Raw genomic sequence first — 20,419 nt, 5'->3', positions numbered from 1 at the left:
TTTATCATAGGTTTTACATTCATAAGTGTGCAAAAATGGTGGTGGGGGGGGGGACTTCCAGAATGTATGTGGGAAGAGGTGCTTTGTCAGGAGTATGTTAAAAAAGATAGAAAATGATGCATTTGTGAATTCGGAACTGTTTTCAGTCTGATGCAGAATTTTTAGTGCTAAGAGTGATTTTTAGGCCCCAAGCTGGTTTTATTAGTTGCATAGTGTCATAGTAAGAAAGACTGATTGATTGATTGATTGATTTTCATGGAAAAGAGCTTAGTTTAATACTAGTTCCTGGTTCACCTCCATCTGCAGCAACAGAAGTCTTTGAAGGCATAAAGCTAAACTATCTTCAATTCTGTGATTCTACATATAGTGAAAGATGAGGGAAGATGACTTGAGGGCATGGGTGGAAAGGCAAAGGGATTTACTGATTTAGCTTCTAGAACAGTTGTCTCCAATTCATACCTCTGATTCCTTTTCTGTAGTTTAGCCAGTTCTGGGAAGATACAAAAGATTTCATAGTTGTTGAAGTCTTACATAAGACATTTATTTCTCCCTTCTACATATTAACATAAATTGTGCAGGTTAGGTTAACAATATTATGTCTGTATCTGATTTTCCTGCACATTTTCTGGAACTACTAAATCAACAGTTCTTAAGCTGATGACATTGTGCATCTGGATAGTTTATTTTTTGGTGCTGGTGGTTTGTTTCTTCTAGAAATCCATTTCCAGCTTGGAATCCATTTAGAAATAGTCAAGAGAATAGTCAAAGGAGAAAAAATGTACTTCAAGAAATGTGTCCTGTTCCAGAGTATACTTAGTGATATAACTTGACGTTTTTCTGGCATGTTTGTACTTTTAGTCTGACTACAAATCTGGCTTAACAAAATGGAGCCAAATACCTTCCTTAAGAGTACCCCCAGTGGACTGTAATAAATTGCCTGGGAATGTAATTCCAAGCTCAAAGGTCAGAGTATGTGGTTCAGGTCAGGAAACCTTCTGCTTTTCCTGCTCCTTCTTGATCAAGATCTACAGGCATTCCAAAGAGAGTAATTTGATTTTGTAGGATTTATAAATGGATCTGTTTTCATTAAAAGTTATGTTTGACTAATGTCTTACGCTGTTACTATCCATTATGTCTGCCTAATCAGCGCTGCGTATCTAAAGTAAATTCTGAGAGAGTAAGAGAGCTTCATCAGAAGAGTATTTGATCTGAATAGTCACTCATATTTTAATTACCTTGATTTTGTTCAGGTCTTTTTTTGTGAGGGTTTTTGGTGCTAGAACTGTTTCTCCCTTTTTTTTTTTTCTTTTTCTTTTTTTTTTTTTTTTTTTAAACTGATGAATTCTTACTCATCTGCCGGACTTGTATTCTGGGTACGGAGAAGAGGTGCATATTTGCCATTTATTCTAAAGTAGGTACTTCGTTGTCTACTTAAGTAGAAAGGATGAGCAATTTGAGAACTGCAGAACACTTCAATTACATTTATAAGTATATAAGCTAATATCTCTTTAAAACACCCTGGGAGTGGAGTGATGTCATGTGCTTGCCTGCACTGTTGTGATACTTCTCTCTATGGCTCTATGAAAAACACAGTAAACCCATTTTTTCTAACTGTTCTTTGTTGTTGATTTGTTTATGCCATTTGAATATTGCTGCCTCCTGAAACAAATATTCAGCGGATTGTTATTGCTTTAGGTCTAGCTGGCTTTTCTCTAACTTTTCAGCCTTTTTCCCGCATCTGACACTTAAGTATTGATTACAAGAAAATGAGATGCACTTAGAGGTTCTATTCATCAGTAAATTATGTTATCGTGAATAAACTTGAATAAACATGTTTAATCATATCTTATATTTGCACTCAGGTGTAAAGAAGAAGCCAGAATCTGTTGAAAGTACCTCAGAAGATGAAGATGAAGTTGAAAGACAGAAGGTAAAGTGGTTTAAGATGTTAAGAATTACAGATGTTGCATTGCCTGAATTCTGTAAATATTTGCTATGTTTGTGAGTGGAACTACTGAATTCCATAGGATGGCAATAGAATAGAATTGTATAATTTTAATAGCGAGAGCTGTTGGAACAAGAACTACACAAGAAAAATGGTAGGTGGCACGTGACTTGATGTCTTTAAGATTATACCAGGCTACCTTTCTGGGACAGTTGAACACAGCAGGGATAGGCAGCACTGAAATGTGAGGGCACAGAAGTCATACCGGTTGAGCTGATAATCCCTCTGGCTTTAAAGCTGCCACAGTAAGTTTTCATGTTGCGTGGTGCTCAACATTTACCCCTAACGTCAGCACTGTATGAAATATTTGTGTGTTAAAAAATTGTCCTGTAGACTTTTAACTTTGAAGACTGAGTTGTTTGGTATTGCATGCTTGTTTTTCATTCTTCCTCAGGACAAGTTAGCTAAATAATTTATTGAATTCTTATATGTTAATTTTTATTTTGCTGTATAGATATCAATATAAAATTGTGATTTCAAAGTTATAGTGTGCAATTTCCAGATTATATTATTAGTATGTTTGAAAGTTGAATGTGGGTATTTGCATTTATTTTATATCTAATAAAAAGGAAATCAACTTCTATATGTTAAATGTTAAAAGAACATTGTTATGGATGGAATAATACTGCCCTGACAACCCTGTTTCAACTCATTTATGTGTGTGTCAGCTCATACAGACTTCATTAATGAGTTGTTACATTTGTTGTAGGAAACTTAATTTCATTGTGTACATGGACTATTTTATTTTGTAACAGGCTGAAATGGCCCTACTTATGATGGATGATGAGGATGACGCCAGAAAACATTTTAATTATAAAAAGATTGTAGAACAACAGAATTTGAGCAAGAGGAAAAAGAAACTCTTAATGAAGAAGAAAGAATTACTAGAAGATGACTTCCAGGTAATGGTATACTCCTGATTTTAAGGCTCAGCTAGAACCGTTGTTAATATCAATTATTTTCAGGACAATTTTGTTTTTTTCATATCCTTCTCCTCCCCTACTCTGAAGGAGAAGAACTAGATCTACATTTTCGGGGAGTTCAAGGTTGTTTTCAAAAAGCAAGAAATATACTGACACAGTGTTGAAGGAAACAGACTTAAACTCTGTGTAAGGCAACAAGGTGCTATTTATGCAAGGCCTTGTACATTTTGTTGCCTAATATATTCCTTGGTGTGTTTGTTCTGATGGTTATCCACTGCTGCTTTTGCCCCGGTTGGTTCTTGACAACGAACCTTTCCTTGGTCTGCCAGTAGAGGCGCATACAGGATTTGTGCAAGTGTTCACTTGTCTGTTTTACCAATCTTCTGGCTCTTTACCTCACACTTGCTGGGATTCTGTGACTGGAGCACTTCCAGGAATGGTGAACAATCTCACGAGCTATGACTCCCTAAGCAGCTCGTATTTTACTGTGTTTGAAAGCTTTGCTATCATGGGTAAAAGTTATCTAAAATAAATACTCCTTTTCTCCCTTCAGGTAAATGTTGCTGACACAAGATTCCAAGCTATGTTTACTTCTCCCCTGTTCAATTTGGATCCTTCAGATCCAAATTTCAAGAAGACAAAAGCAGTAGAAAAGATCTTGGAAGAAAAAGCTCGCCGAAGAGAAGAAAAGGAGCGAGATCTTCAGGAGGCAAGCAAGGGGCAGGAGAACAAGATGGCAAAGAAAGGAGATGTTGCTAAGAAAGGCATAGATCCTGCTTTATCAATGCTAATAAAATCTGTCAAAAATAAAACTGAAGAGTTTCAGGCAAGGAAAAAGCAAAAACTGAAATAACTAAACTTCAGTTTTACTCAGATGTTGACGTTAGTTCCATTCTTATACCCGGCGACACCTATTAAAGTAACTACAGCCTGCTCTGATTCCCATCCACCTAAAATTTTCTGAGAAGTCACTTAATTATGGTGGTGAGTACTGAAGTAACTAGAGCGATAATCAGTCTTTTCTTCTGCCACAACAAATACGTATTTTCAAGGTGTAGATTTCCAGTAATAGTACAAAAAAGTAAGGAAGGAATTGGTGGGTTTGGGGCTGTTTCTTTAGTATCATGCTGTCTCTTAAAGATAACAAAAATGCTGAAGATGGCTACAAAAAGTAGTCATAATTATGGCTGTAATTTATAAATAAGAAAATAACTTCTGCAGAGATTTATTGCTGAGACTAAAGGGTCTTAAAGTTTTTAATTCCACAGAAGTCTGTAAAACATATTTCTGTTGATAAACAAGGTGGTATTGTAACCAAAAATTGAAGAAATTTTGTATACAGGTTTTCTGTACATTTTAAAAGATTACATATATCCTTCACTAATTTCTCCTCTAAATACTTTTAAGACTTCCTGGATAACAGAACTAATTAATGGAAATACTGCCATTTAGAGGTGTTTCATTAATATATGTTGGAAATAAATGGTTTAAATTGGCCCGAAGGAATTTTGGATACTTAGCTGTGTGGTGGTGTTCTGCGCCTGAATGAAATTATGTCAACATTAAACTTCTTGCTATTAATATTGCATTCCCATTAATTTAGTTAGACTTATATAAGATCTTCCATCATTGCAAGTATTAAAAGCAAGAAAGAAATAAAAGCTAGATCTAGATGATACAATTTTAGAAACCCTGTTGTTTGGCCATGTTATTAGTGTTGGTGATGAAGGTATCAGTGGTGCAGGGAAAATACAATAGGTAGAAAATGATCTTTCGTCCCTGGAGTGTGGGGATTGATTTTTCTTTAAGTTTGGGGTTGGGTTAGGGATTTTTGGGTGGTTTTTTTTTAAGTGTTTGCTGTATCAGCTCTAATGGAAATACAACATTGTATCAAAAAAAGAACTAAAAAGTTAGAAAGAAGGAGCTGAAAGGCAATTTGTAATTTTAAAGAGGTATTGTTAATTTCTGAAACATCCTACTGGAAGTGGCAGGAAGCTTCTGAACATGGGTATACAGTGGAGAACAGCATAGTGATATTCAGCAAGACAATGAATTTATGAAGAAAGATGCTTTGGGAAACAAAGAGTTTTCTACCAAGGGAAGCATCCCTGCATCAAACGGGAGAACCAATCGGTACTACTTAAGAAACTGTTGTGTCATACGAAAGTGATAAAATGTACATTTATGCATCTGAGACAGACAGTGGATGAGGAGACAAGCCTCCCCAATAATGAAAGATCATATTAATTTTAGAATAAAATTTGCAGCATGGAAAACTAAGTAGTTGTCTGTCTGCAATGCAGTTACTTAAGACTGGCACCTATGGTATGATTTCCAGGTGCCAGAGCAGTGACACCAAGCTGAAAGGATAAAATTTAGACACACCATGTATTTGTACAGATTTTTTCTACGTGTGGTTCATTGCATGGCATATATTTTGTAGGCATATGAAATGCACTAGGGGCAGTAGCTTGAAGTGAACGAGAGTTAGAACTAGGATATGGTGACGGAAGGGCAAGCGTTTATGTACAAAGTGTGTGGAAGACTGGAAAGCTGAGAACAAAAGCGAAAGGTCTGAACAGAAATGCAAGTCAAATGAAGGACCCACCTAGCCCAGCATCTGACCCCTGACAGTGGCCAGTGACAGGAGATGGCAACGGTGCACTTAGAATATTACACCTTGTCAGTGGGGAAGCAGGTACGTTCATAACTGTTCTGTTTCTTTCAGAAATACAGCGTGGGTAGGACTCATGGTCGTAGGTACTTACTTTGTGAAAGCACCATTTTGTAGCTGTAGCAACAACAGAAAGTGTCATTCTGTGTTGGTGCACCAGCAAACACTGTTCTAATAGCAAGTCCACAGTCTCCCTTAATTTTGTTTAATAATTTGTATGAAAAAGCAAATTTGGTGGGGGATGAAAGGCAACAAACTGTACTGTGTCTTAATCTAACCCTGCCAAGTTCTACCAGATACTTCTGTTTTGATGCATTTGATGTGCGTGCTCTTACAGAGGAGTGTCCTGGCTTGTGCACTAGCAGTAGGCATAGTCTGCTGTGTTTGACTTCCTGGCAGTAGTTGAGTCACTTAAATTACCAGTGCTTTTCTTTTTGGCTCGGTGCTTTTATAACTTTATTGGAAAATCTGTGGCGTCAGTGAATCTCCACTCCTCTGGAATGCCCAGCTACGCTGAATGACTCATGGGTCCAAAACTATCCAACAGAACTTCTGTACTACTTCAATGCATCTGTCCTTTACAGTAACTTTGCTGGAGGACTGATTGAACAAAAAATGATTACAAAATTATAAATTCATAAATAGTGATGAATTCTTATTGAAATGAAGACGGTATAAGTTATGCTGTGTCTTTTCTTACATGCACATGTGCTGGCTACCTTCTTTCTTCCATTTAGGAAGCCTAGCCTGTACTTGGGAGTCATAGCAAGACAAAATGCACAAAAATTATGAAGGCAGACTTGACAGTGGTTTTAACTATTGGCTGAAAAAAATATTTTGCTGTGTGGTATTGTGTGTTGGGTATCATTTAAATGTTTAATGTATGATAATTTTAACTAATCAGATGTTCTTTTTATTGTTGTTTTTGTTCTCAAGTTGCTGAGTCCTGAAGGGGGGGCATCTTGGTTGGGAAGAACTGCAGGATCTGTCCCAGCATGCATCTTAGATGGGAAATTTTTTGTCTGTTTGTAAAATGATTAGATCTAGAGCCTCTCTTCCCCACCCCCCGACTTTTTTTAAAAAATCAAATAATTACTTACTATGTCCTAATGGCTCAAAGCCCATCATCTAATCTCTATAACTCCAGAACAATACTAACAAAATCTGGAGTGATTTCTTTCTGTGTTTTCAGGAGAAGCGTATCTTCTAAGTCTGATAAGAAGTGGTCATGTCTCATCTAGAATTCCTTGCAATTCATTGGTCTTGGTGTAAACAAAACAAAGGATGTTTTTGACCATCTCATCCTTTTACACATGAAAATAGGATCTGGAAATTCTAACCTCTGAACTTTAAAATATGATTTTTATTTCTCCCTTTCACTAAATGCCATGTAACCAGCAAACCTGATGGCAATTAAGTAAAAAAAAAAAAACCCTCAAAAAACAGGACTGTTAAAAGTGAGACAGAACTAATTTTTCTAGCAACTTATGGAGGTCTGGTATAAAGTAGTTTGTCTCCAAGTTGGCAGCCATCAGAGCTCATGCTAGAGTGTAAGCCAGACATTTAAAGATCTAATATTACAAGTGGAAATCACAAGAGGGTTTGATTTATTTAAAAACTGAGAAAGATCAGACAACCAGAGATGAAGAGCCACGTATGTTTTCTATTATTCCTTTCTTCTAAAAATTAAATGTATTATTTCCAATTAATAGCAAGTTGGCTTTTTGTTCATTTCATATTTTAATAGTGTCCAAAAATAACAGTAAGTTGTGCTGTAATATGCTTTTTTAGCAAACAAAATCCAACCAAAATACTGTGGATTTTTTTCGTAATAAAAGTCTTAAAAACTTATGTTATATGTGATATATATTTCAAACTACTAGAGTGGTTAGGTTGTTTTGCACTTGTCTTAAGTCATGAGTTAAATGCCTCAGTTTTGTAGCTATGATAAGAACAGCAAAAGTAGTAGTTCTGATAGCACAGTAATTGTCATTATTTCATACAGTACTTTACATTAGGAAGGTTGCAGTCTTAAAAATGTACCTTTTCATGCACAGGATTATGTTACTGTATTCCTGTAAAAAGCAAGATGAGGTGGCAGAAAGGTCTTGTCTTGTATTTTTCTTTCTGTGCTTGACATACCGTGTTACAAATGGGAGTATTTTTGTCTGGGTTCTGGATCCAATCTAGATTAATGTCACTTAAGGTCATTATTACTTTACATCCTCCTCATCACTAGCATATGAGCAATCCCTACTCAGTACTGTTCCAGCTCTATTTCAGCCATCTGAGACTATGCAAGTTTTAAACAACACTGCTTCTAGCCTCCAGTGAGCACACTGGCAAATCTCCTGTCCCATTCTCGGAGACACCCGATCCAAAGGCTGGTTGCCACGTTGTCGTGGGCAAATGCTCTTGGACTGCATCCCATGCGCTCCTTGGCACTGCACAAATCCCTTGGCTTCGCACTGAAATCCAGCCCAATGCACTTAGACCTTTCTCTTTTTATCCTTCTGGAGTGAGGAAGGAGGGAAAGGACAACTGAGGCAGATGAGGTTTGTATTGACTTCCGACAGCATGAGTCAAAGACCGACATTATAATTCTGAAAAGAAAAACTGCCCGTTGCAGTCAGCAACGTGTGTGGCTGAACCACTGCTCAAATGGGTTGGCAGTTTGACTGTGGAAAATAGAAGTCTGAACAGAAGTGGTTAGCAAAAGGACTAAGAATAGCAAAGGGAATGTTTTAGGGTGGCTGTGACTTCTACAGGTGACGAGTTAAAATAATTTCTGTGGAGTGCAACCCCCTCCCCTAAGCATAAGCTGCTTCAATTCCTCCTTCCCCTGCCTGCTTTCCCCCTTAGGTTAATACCAGGGCACTCAAAGAGGGAGCGGGTGTGTGAGCTGCCCTGAGAACAGATGCCATGGGCTTTAGGAGAATTTTGAGGCAGGGCAGGACAGCCTGAGCCATTGGTCCTTTTACTGAAAGAGTTCTGGAAAAGTAATGACAGCAGCACTAGCAGGGAGAGAGCCTGAGAAGATGAGCTGTGATGAACAACGCCTCTGGTGTTGACCTACAGTTGTTCTGAAAGGTGTCCTTATGGCCAGAGGTGGGAAAGAAGGTCAGCAGTTCCCAAACCAACCACAAGTTCAGCTTTTTTGGTGGTTTGGTTTTGGGATTTTTGCAGGTTTCTCATACACGAGTTTTGTATGACAAAACTAAATATAAATGCCTAGGAACCAAAACCATGTCAGAGAGAAAATCAAGCATAGTACATGTGAAATCAGCTTTGGCATTTGTTTCAGTTAGATGAATGGATGCTTTTCTTTAAGCTGTAGTCTGACATTATAATGCCATGAAGGGAAGCAGTTTTCATTATTCTGTATTTTGGTGTCCAAGTGCTTGACTTTGCAAAATAACTGTTTTGTTAGCAGGGTTTTAATTTTATTTTATTATAATTAAATAAACCCCACAACCCTTATGCTCCGTGGAAGCCCATCTGCCTCACAGATGGGTCAGCACCCTCTCAATCCAGCAGACCAGACTGACCACTTGAGTGCATGTCCGAACTGTTAGCAGCGAATGGCAGCATGCCACGCATGGCCCTCGGCGGAATTTACCGAGCCAAAGGGATGCTGCACAAAGTGACAGCTACAGAGTTACTTGCAGCGCTCTTGTATTAATGTCAAAACAGGTGTAGCAGACCAGTGGCACGTAAAAGGAATATAAATCTATCACTAAAGCTAGCTGGTTTTCTTAAGAGGCCCAAGATTTACATTTGACAGCAAAGCAAGTTGCCTTGGTAAGTAAAGATGCATCACAGAATGGCTGCTTTACTTTGCTGTGAGTCAAACCTTTGGAAAGGCAAAAGGTACAATATATTGGAGAAGGGTGATGAACTTAAATCACGTATTAAAAGAGATGTAGTTTAAAACTGCAAATTCGGTCCTAATATAAACCTGCACTGGTTTTTGTACCAATCCCAATCTCTCCGAAACGTGAATTTGCTGATAGAGCTCATGAGCTAGTCTGAGGGGTGAGAATGGGTGGTGTTCTCCTTTTACATCCTGAAGATCAGAACTTCCCCAATATGAGAATAATTTTGCCAATTATTCTTAAAGCTTCATAGTGAACTTGAGTATCCTGAGCTCTCTTTGTTGCAGTTGGATCAGTACCCCAGAATCTGAAGAGGAGGAAGTTGTGAAGACTGCCCTGCTGAAATTGTATCATACCTTGAGTGCAATAAAACAACTTTGGTCTGGACTTAAATCGTTACCCACGGAGAGCTGCAGAAAGCAACCGTGCAGGTCAAACCCCATAAAAATAATGAGATGATAAAACATGTGGAGAAAACTTAGTCCAGGATTTACTTAGTCACCAGCTTGGCCTGTTTTTCCAAAATATGTACTTTTAAATTGTCGTATTTAAATCTGCAGCATGCTTTGTGTGGGTGTGAGGAGAAATGATCTCTGACTCTGAAAACCACTGTTCTGTGAGTCCTGGCTTCCCAGAGTGGTGGATGAGGAGATGACTATCCTGCTACAATGGCCAGTACGTACCCAGTACGCATATAACTCACTTTCCATCTTTAAGGAATAAAGACAAAACCTTGCGGGGATTTACTGCTAGTGATTATTTTGGCAACAGCTGATGAATACATATTTTAAGTTTCGTTTCTCAAAAGTCCTGTGTCTTATGATTTGGCCCCCATCGAGTTACAACTGTGAAAGCTGGCTGAGAGAAGATCGCAATCGCACCGAGCTGAAGTTTTTTGAGGTGCGATGGAACAAGTGTTGGAAATAACTGTGTGTGGGTGTTGAGCAGCCGGGAGTATGTGGAATGCTGTTTAGACAGGTCCAGGATGCTAGAGTATTTTCCTCATGTGAAGTGGCTCATTATCTGGAAAAAACATTATTTTACTGGCTGCAAGTCAAAGAAGGGGCCTTTTCATATGCAGAGGAAACAAGCATGCCTGTAGAAGACTGCAGGCTTATTTATGCTACCTGCAAAGATCAGCCAGTCTTTCAGGGGGATTAATAATGTGGTATCTGAGCAGATTGATTCCAGCCTTTACAATGGCCTTGAGATGCTAATTCTCTTTTTGCAGGCAATCATTCAGTTAACTGTTCCTGTTGTACTTGGTGCATTCAGCTGCTTTCTCTGTTGCAAGTCATTTCTACAAAGTTCCTAAATGAAACTGGAATGGTCAATATAGGGCAATGGTCAATACATTTCGTGCTTGCCTTTGTTGTTGTTCCCTTCTCTTTTCTTTTTTCCCCCCACATAGCCACTTCCCAGACAAATTCTTTAAGTGCTAAGTTTGTCTTGAATTGATTGTTGAAGGTTGTCCTTTCATCTGGGTCAAAAGAGATAGGAGAGGGATGTGAGTCTTCTCTTCTATAGCCTTTTCTCAGCATCTGTGTCCTTACCAGGTGTCCGAAGGCACTGAAACCTCTCAACCCAGAGGTTCAGCTCTTTGTTGCCAGGAATGCCTCCTTTTGTGAAGCAAAGACAGAGTGGTTTTGTGAGGTCGGGATCTCTTTTTTCAAAGCGGCTCTCCTGGTGCCCTGCAAGAAGCTAAAGAATTACTAAAGAGGAGACCTAAGCCGTGCTGAAAAGCCTGTCTTTCTTGTCTTTTACTATTAAATTGAATATTCTGTCACTGCACCTGAGGGCCACAGCTTAGCACCTCCAACTCCAAATTCTAGTATGCCTTGAAGTGGAGCAGCTGAATAATTACTTCACTACAGGTTTCTTAATGAAGTTATGTTTTCTTATAAATGAAAATCCAGCAGTCTTGGATGAGTTGTAACTAGCAAAAGTATCAAATGGTTTCTCCCTTGGTTTCTCCCTTTTCTCTGTACTTTGTCCACATCATTGTAACAAACCAGTATCTGAATTTGCCCCTGCCCATGGCAGGGGGGTTGGAACTGGATGATCTTTAAGGTCCCTTCCAACACACCGTTCTATGACTCCATGAATGTAAGTTGTCAGATACGTGGGCCTGATTTGACAGAACCTCATAGATGCATACAGTGTTGCCTAGACTTACTCAAAGAAGCTCCAGAATTTCTCTCTGCAAGGCATTTCCTCAGTGGAGGAACTACAGGACATGTATAGAGCACCCACCCTAACCCTGTTCGATGAGTTTATACCGCTGGGTCTGAATGGGAGTTGTGAGGCAGCAGAGAGAGGCTGGACTTCATCTTGTTTCCCTGAGCCGAGGCAAATGATTTTGCTTGACAGGGTGTTAAGCAACTCACTGAGTTTAACAGCAAACACATACGCCTTGCACGCAGCTCCTAATTGAGTATTGCTCACACCTCTGGAGCAGAGCACTTCTCAAAATCCTGGTCAAAGACGTTTCCAGCTGTGTTGTGTTAAAATGCTTCTTGTGGGGATGCGCTTGTACCTGCTTGAATGTCTGTGGGTCTGCCTGACTGCAGATGCATTTAAATTCTTGCTGAGCACGTGGGATCACCCCACTCAACATTTGGTCAAAAAAAACCCCAAAAGTATTCCCTCTCTGAGCTTTTCTTTCAGGAAATGGAGGGTGTCGGTATTAAAACAATATTTTAAGTTCCAAGAACTAATTTAGACATGTCTGCATGCTTACCTCAGATTTTATTTAATTAATGGTTTAATTATAGTACAGCAAGTAAGATGAAGCCTCACTGAAGCCTCTGGGCTTGAACAGCCACTTTTATTCAGAATAAATTAAAGCAGCAAATAAGCTTGTTATCAAATCAGGAAGTAACGCTAGTAGACTCTGCTTTGAAACACAAAGTGCAAGAAATCTAAGATAATCAACAAGAAATAGAACAAAACTAAAACCAGGCGTTAAAACACAGCTGGAAACTTTTGTAAAAGGAATAAAGGAAGTCTTTCACTTCAAACCTGTACACTGAGGAATGATTTACAGAATGAGATCACCTTTTTATTGGAGTAGCAACACAAATCTAGAGAAAAGCAAGGACCAGAAAATAGGAAAAACACCAGAAATACTTAGCCAGTTTGGAAACTGTCACTGGCAGCAAGGGACAAATTAAGTAAAAGCCTCAAAAAGACAAGTGAAAACATTTGGATTTGAAATCCAGTTCTCCTGGAGAATAGGGTAGGACCAAACATTGACAACATTTTTAGCTTCCCCCCCTAAAGCAGGGCTCCATGATCACGCTGTCCATCCGTCAGTCTGTCAGCCTACCTTCGTAATTTGAACCTGCTGGCCAACTTCAAGGAGATTTGACAGGAGGGTCAAGTCACAATATGTGTAGCTGACTTTCAGCCACATGTGCCGCCTCTTTCTTAGCCAACAGACAGGAGGGGTGGACAGAGAAAGGGAAAGTGGGGGGAAGAAGGTGTGTAGGACCTTACACAGGTCGTAGATTATTGCACAAGATCAAATCAAAGCTGCTTTCATAGTGGCCAACATTGTGTGTCAGAGAAAGGTTGCAGCCAGAAGGCAAGAGCGTTGCAATACTTCTGCACAACACCCTCCTCCTCCCCCCAAATCAGATTGTCCTAGCTCAAATGTGACTATTGCTGCCTGAGAGGCAAAGAAAGTACTTTGTGGAATCTTCTTGGTTCACTTCAGCATCGCTGTCAAGAATAACGAGGACTTTTAAAAAAATAATTGGCAACAGAGCAACTCACAACTGGGATTTGGACCTCACCATAAGATCTGTGAAAGGAGGCCAAGGATTTTCTAAGGGCTTGTGGACTTCACGTTACTTCCTTGTAGTTTTATCCAACAGAAGAGGAAGCACCTGGTAATGTGGAAGACAAAAGCTGATCTCCATAAGCCACATAGTTTTGTGTGCCAAAAATGTGTGTTGAAAAAGGAGACTTGCATTTGTTCTTGACATTTTTTTGCATGGCTAAAAAAAATTTAAGGCAGGTCATTGAAACAAAATCACATCAACAGTACAAAAATTAATGGAAGCACATTGTTATTTATTGGGAGAAAAGACATAAAAGGGGTTTCTGTGATTACAAGCAGGCCAGAAACAAGCCTTCTGAGTGCCTGGGGAAGATCCTACACAGAAAGATTAGGACACAGTGGAGGTGGAATAAAGTCTGGGGGTAAAAAGGTTAGTTTCCACAATTTTTGTTTGGCTCTTGGCAGTTCAGTGCTCAAGTTTCTGTTAATGTTTAATATATGATATAACTTGTGTGCAACGTGGTGGCCACAGGCTAAAATACATTCACTACATATGCAACTGAGACCAAATTATGTTTGTCTTGTGTGGTAATGATGGTATGAAGTGTAAGTAATCTATTACTGGTTATTATTTGCTTTGAAATGTATTTTGGCTAGTGAATGAAATCAGTGTCAGAGGAAGTACTGTTTCTACAGTACAGTTTCTACAGATTTGTAAAAATTCCCTGTAAAGATGTAGTTTGGCTGAAGCAGGTCAGTTCCTGACAGCTTGCTTGCGAAGAGCAAATGATACTGTTCACTGTGGCAGGAAGCACAGCCACAGCTACACGTGCTCACTTTTAGGAAAAGAAAAATGGGGAGAAGTTGAAATCTGTTTCTTCTAGAGGGGTCGAGAGAATCTTTTATACAAAACACATCCTATCACTGCTCACATTGGAGCTTGAGCGAGAGATCAGGGAAACCTCTTTAGTGAATTCTGCAAAGAGAGCCACCGTGTCTTGATCTTGTAAAAATTTCACAGTTTCAACTTGAAAAAGCTGACCTTTGCAAATGAGAATTTGAGGTGTCAGCTTAAGATAAATGTACTCGATGATCTAATCAAGTCCATAAGGACATCTGGTCTCGTTTCCCAGTCCTACAAAGAGCAGGGGCTCTGAAGTGCGAAGGCAGGAACTGCAGGCAATGGGGACTGGGCTAACGAAGCATGCACACAGCTGGCTGCTCGAGGCTCACATCTACATGATGTGATGATCATCTGAGAAGTTATCAAGGAAACAGGGCTTAGCTATGCTCTCCTTCCTGGGAACGTAGCTTTACAAAATGATGTTGAGTCTCCTTTACAGCAAAGCGTACTGAAATTCTCTTCTAACAGTATCTCTCTACCAGTACACGACTCAAATGCCCATTGAAGCAGAAAGATGTAAAATACCCAATTATTTTGTGAGTTTCCTGATAGGACTATTACAAAATGGTTTTGTCATCAATAAATTTTGTTTTGTTTCAGTCAGCTATCAGAAGTCACTCATCTCCTGGGCGCAGGGTGAAGAGCCCCGAACCACAACCCAGCTTCTCACACACAACACCCCTCAGGGACTGGGCACGCTTGGTGTAGAGGTTTTGCTCGGTGGAAAGAGCCGTCTGTGAGGAAGTTACCCAAGGGGCGGGAGGGAAAAGAGGCCTGGAGGCCTAGCGGCCCGGGAAAGGCGGCCGGGACAAGCAGGGCGCTCCCCCCGGCTGCTCCTGCCCCGGCCGCGCAGCGCCCCCAGCAGCCACCTTCCCCTCGGGGAGGCCGCGGTCGCCATTCCCACCACCTCCTGGGGAAGCTGATGGCCCCCCCCGGGCCTGGCCGCTGCCTGCTCTCTCACAGCCGCCTCCCGAGCCACCCCGGCCAGCAGCGCCCGCCCGACAAGCACGGAGCGAGCCCCGGCACGCTCCGCCCGCCCCGCGGGGAGGAGGCGAGAGGCGCCCTTCAGCTGCCCGCCCCCGACTGGTGTTCCCGCGGCAGCTGGCGCCGCATTCGCCTTCCGAAACGCCAATCAGCGCAGACGCTCTTTCCGGTCGGCTGGCTCGCTTCGCCCAATCGGAGGGGGCGGCGGGCGGGACGCCTCATCCTCACCGAGGCAACGGGCGGGCGGGTGGTTCCGGGTGTGCGCGAGGCTGACGGCGGCGGAGGGTGAGTGCTTGGCGCCTGGTGCCGCCCTGCCCCGCCTTAGCCCGCCGCTCCCCGCCTCCCCCGGCCCGGCCTCTCGCACTTCCCCGCGCCCGCTTACCCCCGCGCCGGGGCTCCGCGGGCCGTTATGGGGCGTAACGGCCGCGCCGTGAGGCGGCCGTGCGGGCTCCAGCGGTCCGCGCGCCGCCGGCGGGGGCTCCTCTGGGTGACGTCACCCCGCCGCGGCGGCCCTACCTCCGGGGGGGGGGGGCGATGACCCCGGGCGTCGCCATGGCGATGGTGGGGCCGGCGGCCGCCGCCTGCCTGAGGCGGTAACGGGGCTGGGGGGCCGCGGCCCCTCCCGCCGTGCGGCCGCCCCGGCCTCCTCCGCCGGCAGCGCTGCGGGGCTGAGGCAGCGAGAGGCCGCCCGGGCCCCCCAGGGGTCTCCGTGGGGCGGCGGCCGCACTGGGCGAGTTTCTCCCCCCCCAATAAAAGTTTCTTTTCTACTTTTGCTCCATGGCTGTCGGTTGCTCGTTCCCTGTCAGCTTCCCGGTTACCGCTGGTCCCTCAGGGCTGCCGGGGGCTCGGCTGCCCGCGGGCGCCGTGAGGCGCTTCCCTCTCGGCCTGCTGCTCCTCGGGCAGCCCCGCTCCAGCCTCTGACTGAAACACAGAGCTCCGTTCTGCCGGGGTGGGGACGGGGACGTCCCCGTGCCCCCCTCCCCCTCCCTGTGCCGCATCCGTGCCTGCTTTATGGAGCAGTTTGCTGTGCCTCGAGTGTTAGCAGGGCTTGGAGTTAGGGGGGAGCAGTGCCGGTCACCTCAGACCGAGGGAACAGCTGTAGTGGCCGTGCCAAGCACACTGGGAATGGCCAAGCAGCTCTTTCTACACTCGCATTAGTTACATTTTCTGAGTGCCTGTGTGGGATTCAGAGTTACTTTTTCAGTTCTGTGTTTTGAACTACTTTGATAAAAGCGTTGTGGTTCATGTTCTTCAGGAGTGGAACTGGGGTGTGTATTCCTCCACCGTTTCTGGGTGTTCAGCAGTGAGCTGTGTAACAAGGAGGGATGAGGTCAGAAGTTTAAATGTGTGACAGCAAGGGAGGAGAACAGATAACTCCAACAAGACGCTAGAGAGGGAAAGGTTGAGTCCAACGAGAGCTTACAAAGTGAAGCTGTGGGTTTGTGAATGAAATTTGAAAGGACTTGAACAGTTTGAGGTGGAAGGGGTGTTATGAAATGAAGAAAATTATTCAGATAGGTTGATTATACGTTGTTTGGTAAAAATAAGTGAATCCTCAGACCTGAGCATGTGCAAAAATCTAATTAGGGTTTTCAGTCTGGAGTTAACACTATTAGTCTTTAAGTGGCACCTGTATCTTCATTTTCAAAGCCAGTTTAACTAAGCATCAATATTGCTTTCACTATCACCACACTATTTCTTCCATTTCTGCAGGTGTATAGGTTCCTCACTTGCTCCTGTGTCATTTTGCTTAAGTCTTCATCATCCCCTTGTTTCTGTAATGACATTCTGTGTGGTGTGATAAGATGCAGCAACGCAAGAGTTTGTAGGAAGCAGGCTGTGTTTCAGCTTACAGCCTGTACCCATGGCTGCCCAAACTTTCTTCATTATTATTAGAAAAAAGGATGTAAATGCAGTGATTAGGACTTTAATTTTACTCTGAAGTTTATACAGCAGACCATTACAATGGGATATAGTCCATAAATGCTTTTTCTTTCTGTAGAGTCTCTGTATTTGTAGTGGTCTTTATTTTGTATAAATACGTATATTTATAGTTATAACAACAAGTTCATATTTAATTTTAAAATGCAAATTTATAAATATGTTAAGATACTGATACACATTTAACATCTAAGGAACAATGAGTGGAAATAAATAACTTCCTAGAAAGCTATGATAATTTTCTTTATTGAAAAGATGATTGTGGTAAACCAACAACTTTGTTCTGCACCAGTGCTGAATCTTGCTAAACAGCATTTACATTGTTTTGGTTGTTTAAATGGAGTGGTATTTAATTACTGGAATAAGCCATATAGCATTTGCAAAATCTGTGGTTCAAATCCTATGTATTAAACCTCTCATTTTTTTAAATTCTATTCGCTTTCTAGTATTCCTAGGTTACAAATAGTCCCTTTCAATGTGGTAGGAGTGAAAGACATATTGGGCTTCTTAATATGTTATAGAGGTCTTCTCTGTTCGTGCATTAACACTGTATGTTTTTTCATTTCCTGAATTAATTCAACTTGTAGAATATCTGGTTTTAATTTTACCTGCTGAACTAGAGAAACAGTATTTTGTCAGGATTTTAGGCTGTGGATAAGAGGAGCAGTAAATACAGTGAATTTCTTTTGTGACTCCTGAAAAATACATTGTTCTGTACTTTAACTTGTGAGCTTTTTTGTTTTGTATATTAGAATATGCTGACAGTTTTTCCATTAACTGTCTGTAAATGTTAAATTAGATTAACATTTTAAAGGTTAAGATCAAAACCAAATAGGGTTACTAAATTATCTGAGATTAACTTAAGCATGTTGTGGTTCACTAATAATCCTTAGGCTTGTCTAGGCAAACTTTCACTGGTTTAGGTTTATTTGGCATTTTTTTAGAAATACTTTGCCATGAAAAAAAGTTAGTGTCTTTCCATCCCTCCCTCCCCCCCCCCCCCCCCCTTCCTCCCCAATTATTGGAGAATAATAAGATTAAGGAATGAAAAAGTATGGAAGAGTAGAGCAAAAGCAAGGAAAAGGTACAGCATTTTTAAGTGTTACTCACATGCCACGATTCTCTAGAGCACAATTTCGTAAATTCTTATATGACTATTGAATTTGTGTTAATGCATGATTTCTATATCCCCTACATGGAATGTAGACACAAAATCTCACAGGCAGATGCCCTCATGTGATTTGAGGATAGGGGATTCTCTTGTGCAACCACATATACAATATTTCAGCTTTTGCCAGCATTGCTACAGTGCTGCTTAGGACTTTCCACACAAGCAGGGGACGACACTTCTAAGAAGTAAAGATTGTGGCTATGGAGCATTATCACATTAAAAACTAGTTAAGCATGATGGGTGGAGAATAAGTTGTACTGTTGAATAAAAGGAGACCATGGGAAGCAGCTTTCTCTTAGTCATGGGCAAGCTTTATATCAATAATTCCCTACAATGTCTGGAAAGATCATTAGGTTCAAGTTAAGTTGTAACGAAAAGGCTGCTTTCAACTTGCAACATGGACTTTGATTATTTTAAGTCTCATTAATACTGGTAGCTAGGGAAGAGGCAGGACTTAGAAGCTTATTTCAAGAGGCATACTCTCCTTGTTGCAAACCTCTCTTCCAACATTTCTTTCTGAAGTTATTTGTATGAAATTTATTTCTTGAAATCAGTATCTAATGTATGCATGTGATCTGATTTTAGGATGATTCTTCTCCAGAGTTTATTTTTGAATGGAAAGGTGCTCTTTTCCAGTAGAAGATGGTGATCCTAATGTATGATCATGGAGAAGGGGATAAGTTCAGTAGAAGTGTTACCTTCCAAATCGTCTCAGGTTACAGCTGTAAAAGTGGTGGTCAAAGAGCCCGAAACAAAGCAAACCCAAAGAGGGAAACGAGTGGGATTTGTGCTTGTCCATGCAGGTAAGCTGCAGAAGCATAACAGCCGGAATGGAAATAGTGCATATACAAACTAAATATCCACTCAAATTTTGTATTGACTTTGGACTACTAGTATGTTAATGAAGTGATATTAACTTTGGGTGTAAATCTGGGAGTGAAGAGTTTGATTGGAAGTTGCATTGGCTGGAGGATCTTGGAAACTGTTAATAAAAATGTACGGCTTTGGGTGTTCTGAATGTTTTTTTAATTTTTCTTCTTGACAAAGAAAACCCCAAACAAAATCCCTAAATTTAAATGGTTATAAAATGTCAAATTATGCAGTTATCTGCTAAACTTGGGAAACCTACAAAATGTGAGAGATCTTTCAGTCTATTTCTTTATACTATATAGGATCAAACATAGCTGTTTCATTACTGACTTTTCTTATATATATACATATATATATATAAAAGCTGTTTCTTATTTAACTTGTCCATAAGTACAGTCTAGTTAAGGCTTTTTGAAACCTCCTTAGGTCATTTGTTGCAGAACTTGTTTTTTTTTTACCATTTTGAAAGTTTGCCTCCAAGTCTAATGTTTTTTTATCTTGCTTGTATTTAAGAGAATTACTGTTTATTTTTTCCACATGTAATGAAGAGGTCATCTATTCAGATGTGATACAAAAATGATGTTATATGTGTCTTGCTCAATTTTTTTTTTGATAGGTTCTTTCATAAATACTATTAGTCTTGAAAATATTAGCAATGCTTGTATCTGGTTGTGTATTTGTTATAGCATATGTATGATGACATGAGGTGAAATTGAGCAGGAGTAGCCTGGTGACACCTAAAATACTTGAAAAACCGACATGCTACTTGGTTTATAAAATCCTTAAGGTAAAAATACCCTAAAAACCTCAAATAAATTATTCTGGGTTGATATTTGATGACTCTGGTATATATTTTAAGAGCAAATAGAATTGTTCAATATATTGTCCTTTACTGGGTTACTTTGTTTAAAATTCTTTTTCTTTTGCTAGTACTGTTAGAACTTACTGTATTAGAGTTTCTCAAAGCTAACGTTTCTAAAGGTGAGGAAAGGAAAGCTGAGATAAATATAAACGTATTTTTCAAGTTCAAAGTATGCAAAACCAGAAGAAATGGAATTTAAATACTGGTGTGCTAGTATTGTCTGTTATTTTTCTGATGTTGCATTTAGTCAAATAGCAGGCATTTGTACATTTTTCAGGTATTGAAGCAGGGCACAGTAGGTGCAAAACAGGGCAGAATAAAGACTGAAAATGAGAAAAAGATGAAAAAAAATTATATGATTGTTGTTATTTTAAGGAACTCTTCTGCTTCTGAAGTCGGAGTAATGAGCTCTAAAAATGTAGCGCA

The 20,419-nt window shown here is 40.7% G+C and overlaps 2 protein-coding genes across 5 annotated transcripts in view; both read left to right on the top strand.

The window, feature by feature from the left end:
* Positions 1–4,434, top strand: part of ESF1 (ESF1 nucleolar pre-rRNA processing protein homolog) — a 34,890-nt gene extending 30,456 nt beyond the window's left edge. For all 3 annotated transcript variants that reach the window (XM_040611610.1, XM_040611609.1, XM_040611608.1), the window contains 3 exons: positions 1,863–1,930; positions 2,761–2,907; positions 3,482–4,434. In XM_040611610.1, the coding sequence (XP_040467544.1) occupies positions 1,863–1,930; positions 2,761–2,907; positions 3,482–3,781 (515 nt within the window). In that variant the 3' untranslated portion in view covers positions 3,782–4,434. The remainder of the gene's footprint in view (positions 1–1,862; positions 1,931–2,760; positions 2,908–3,481) is intronic.
* Positions 4,435–15,345: 10,911 nt separating this feature from the next.
* TASP1 (taspase 1) overlaps positions 15,346–20,419 on the top strand; it is an 88,030-nt gene continuing 82,956 nt past the window's right edge. For both annotated transcript variants that reach the window (XM_040612022.1, XM_040612021.1), the window contains exons 1-2: positions 15,346–15,434; positions 18,847–19,064. In XM_040612022.1, coding sequence (XP_040467956.1) covers positions 18,920–19,064 — 145 coding nt within the window. In that variant the 5' untranslated portion in view covers positions 15,346–15,434; positions 18,847–18,919. The remainder of the gene's footprint in view (positions 15,435–18,846; positions 19,065–20,419) is intronic.

The sequence above is a fragment of the Falco naumanni genome, chromosome 12 (genome assembly GCF_017639655.2).
Source record: "Falco naumanni isolate bFalNau1 chromosome 12, bFalNau1.pat, whole genome shotgun sequence".
In the NCBI taxonomy this organism is placed as follows: Eukaryota; Metazoa; Chordata; class Aves; order Falconiformes; family Falconidae; genus Falco; species Falco naumanni.
This window is presented reverse-complemented; position numbering and strand designations above follow the sequence as displayed.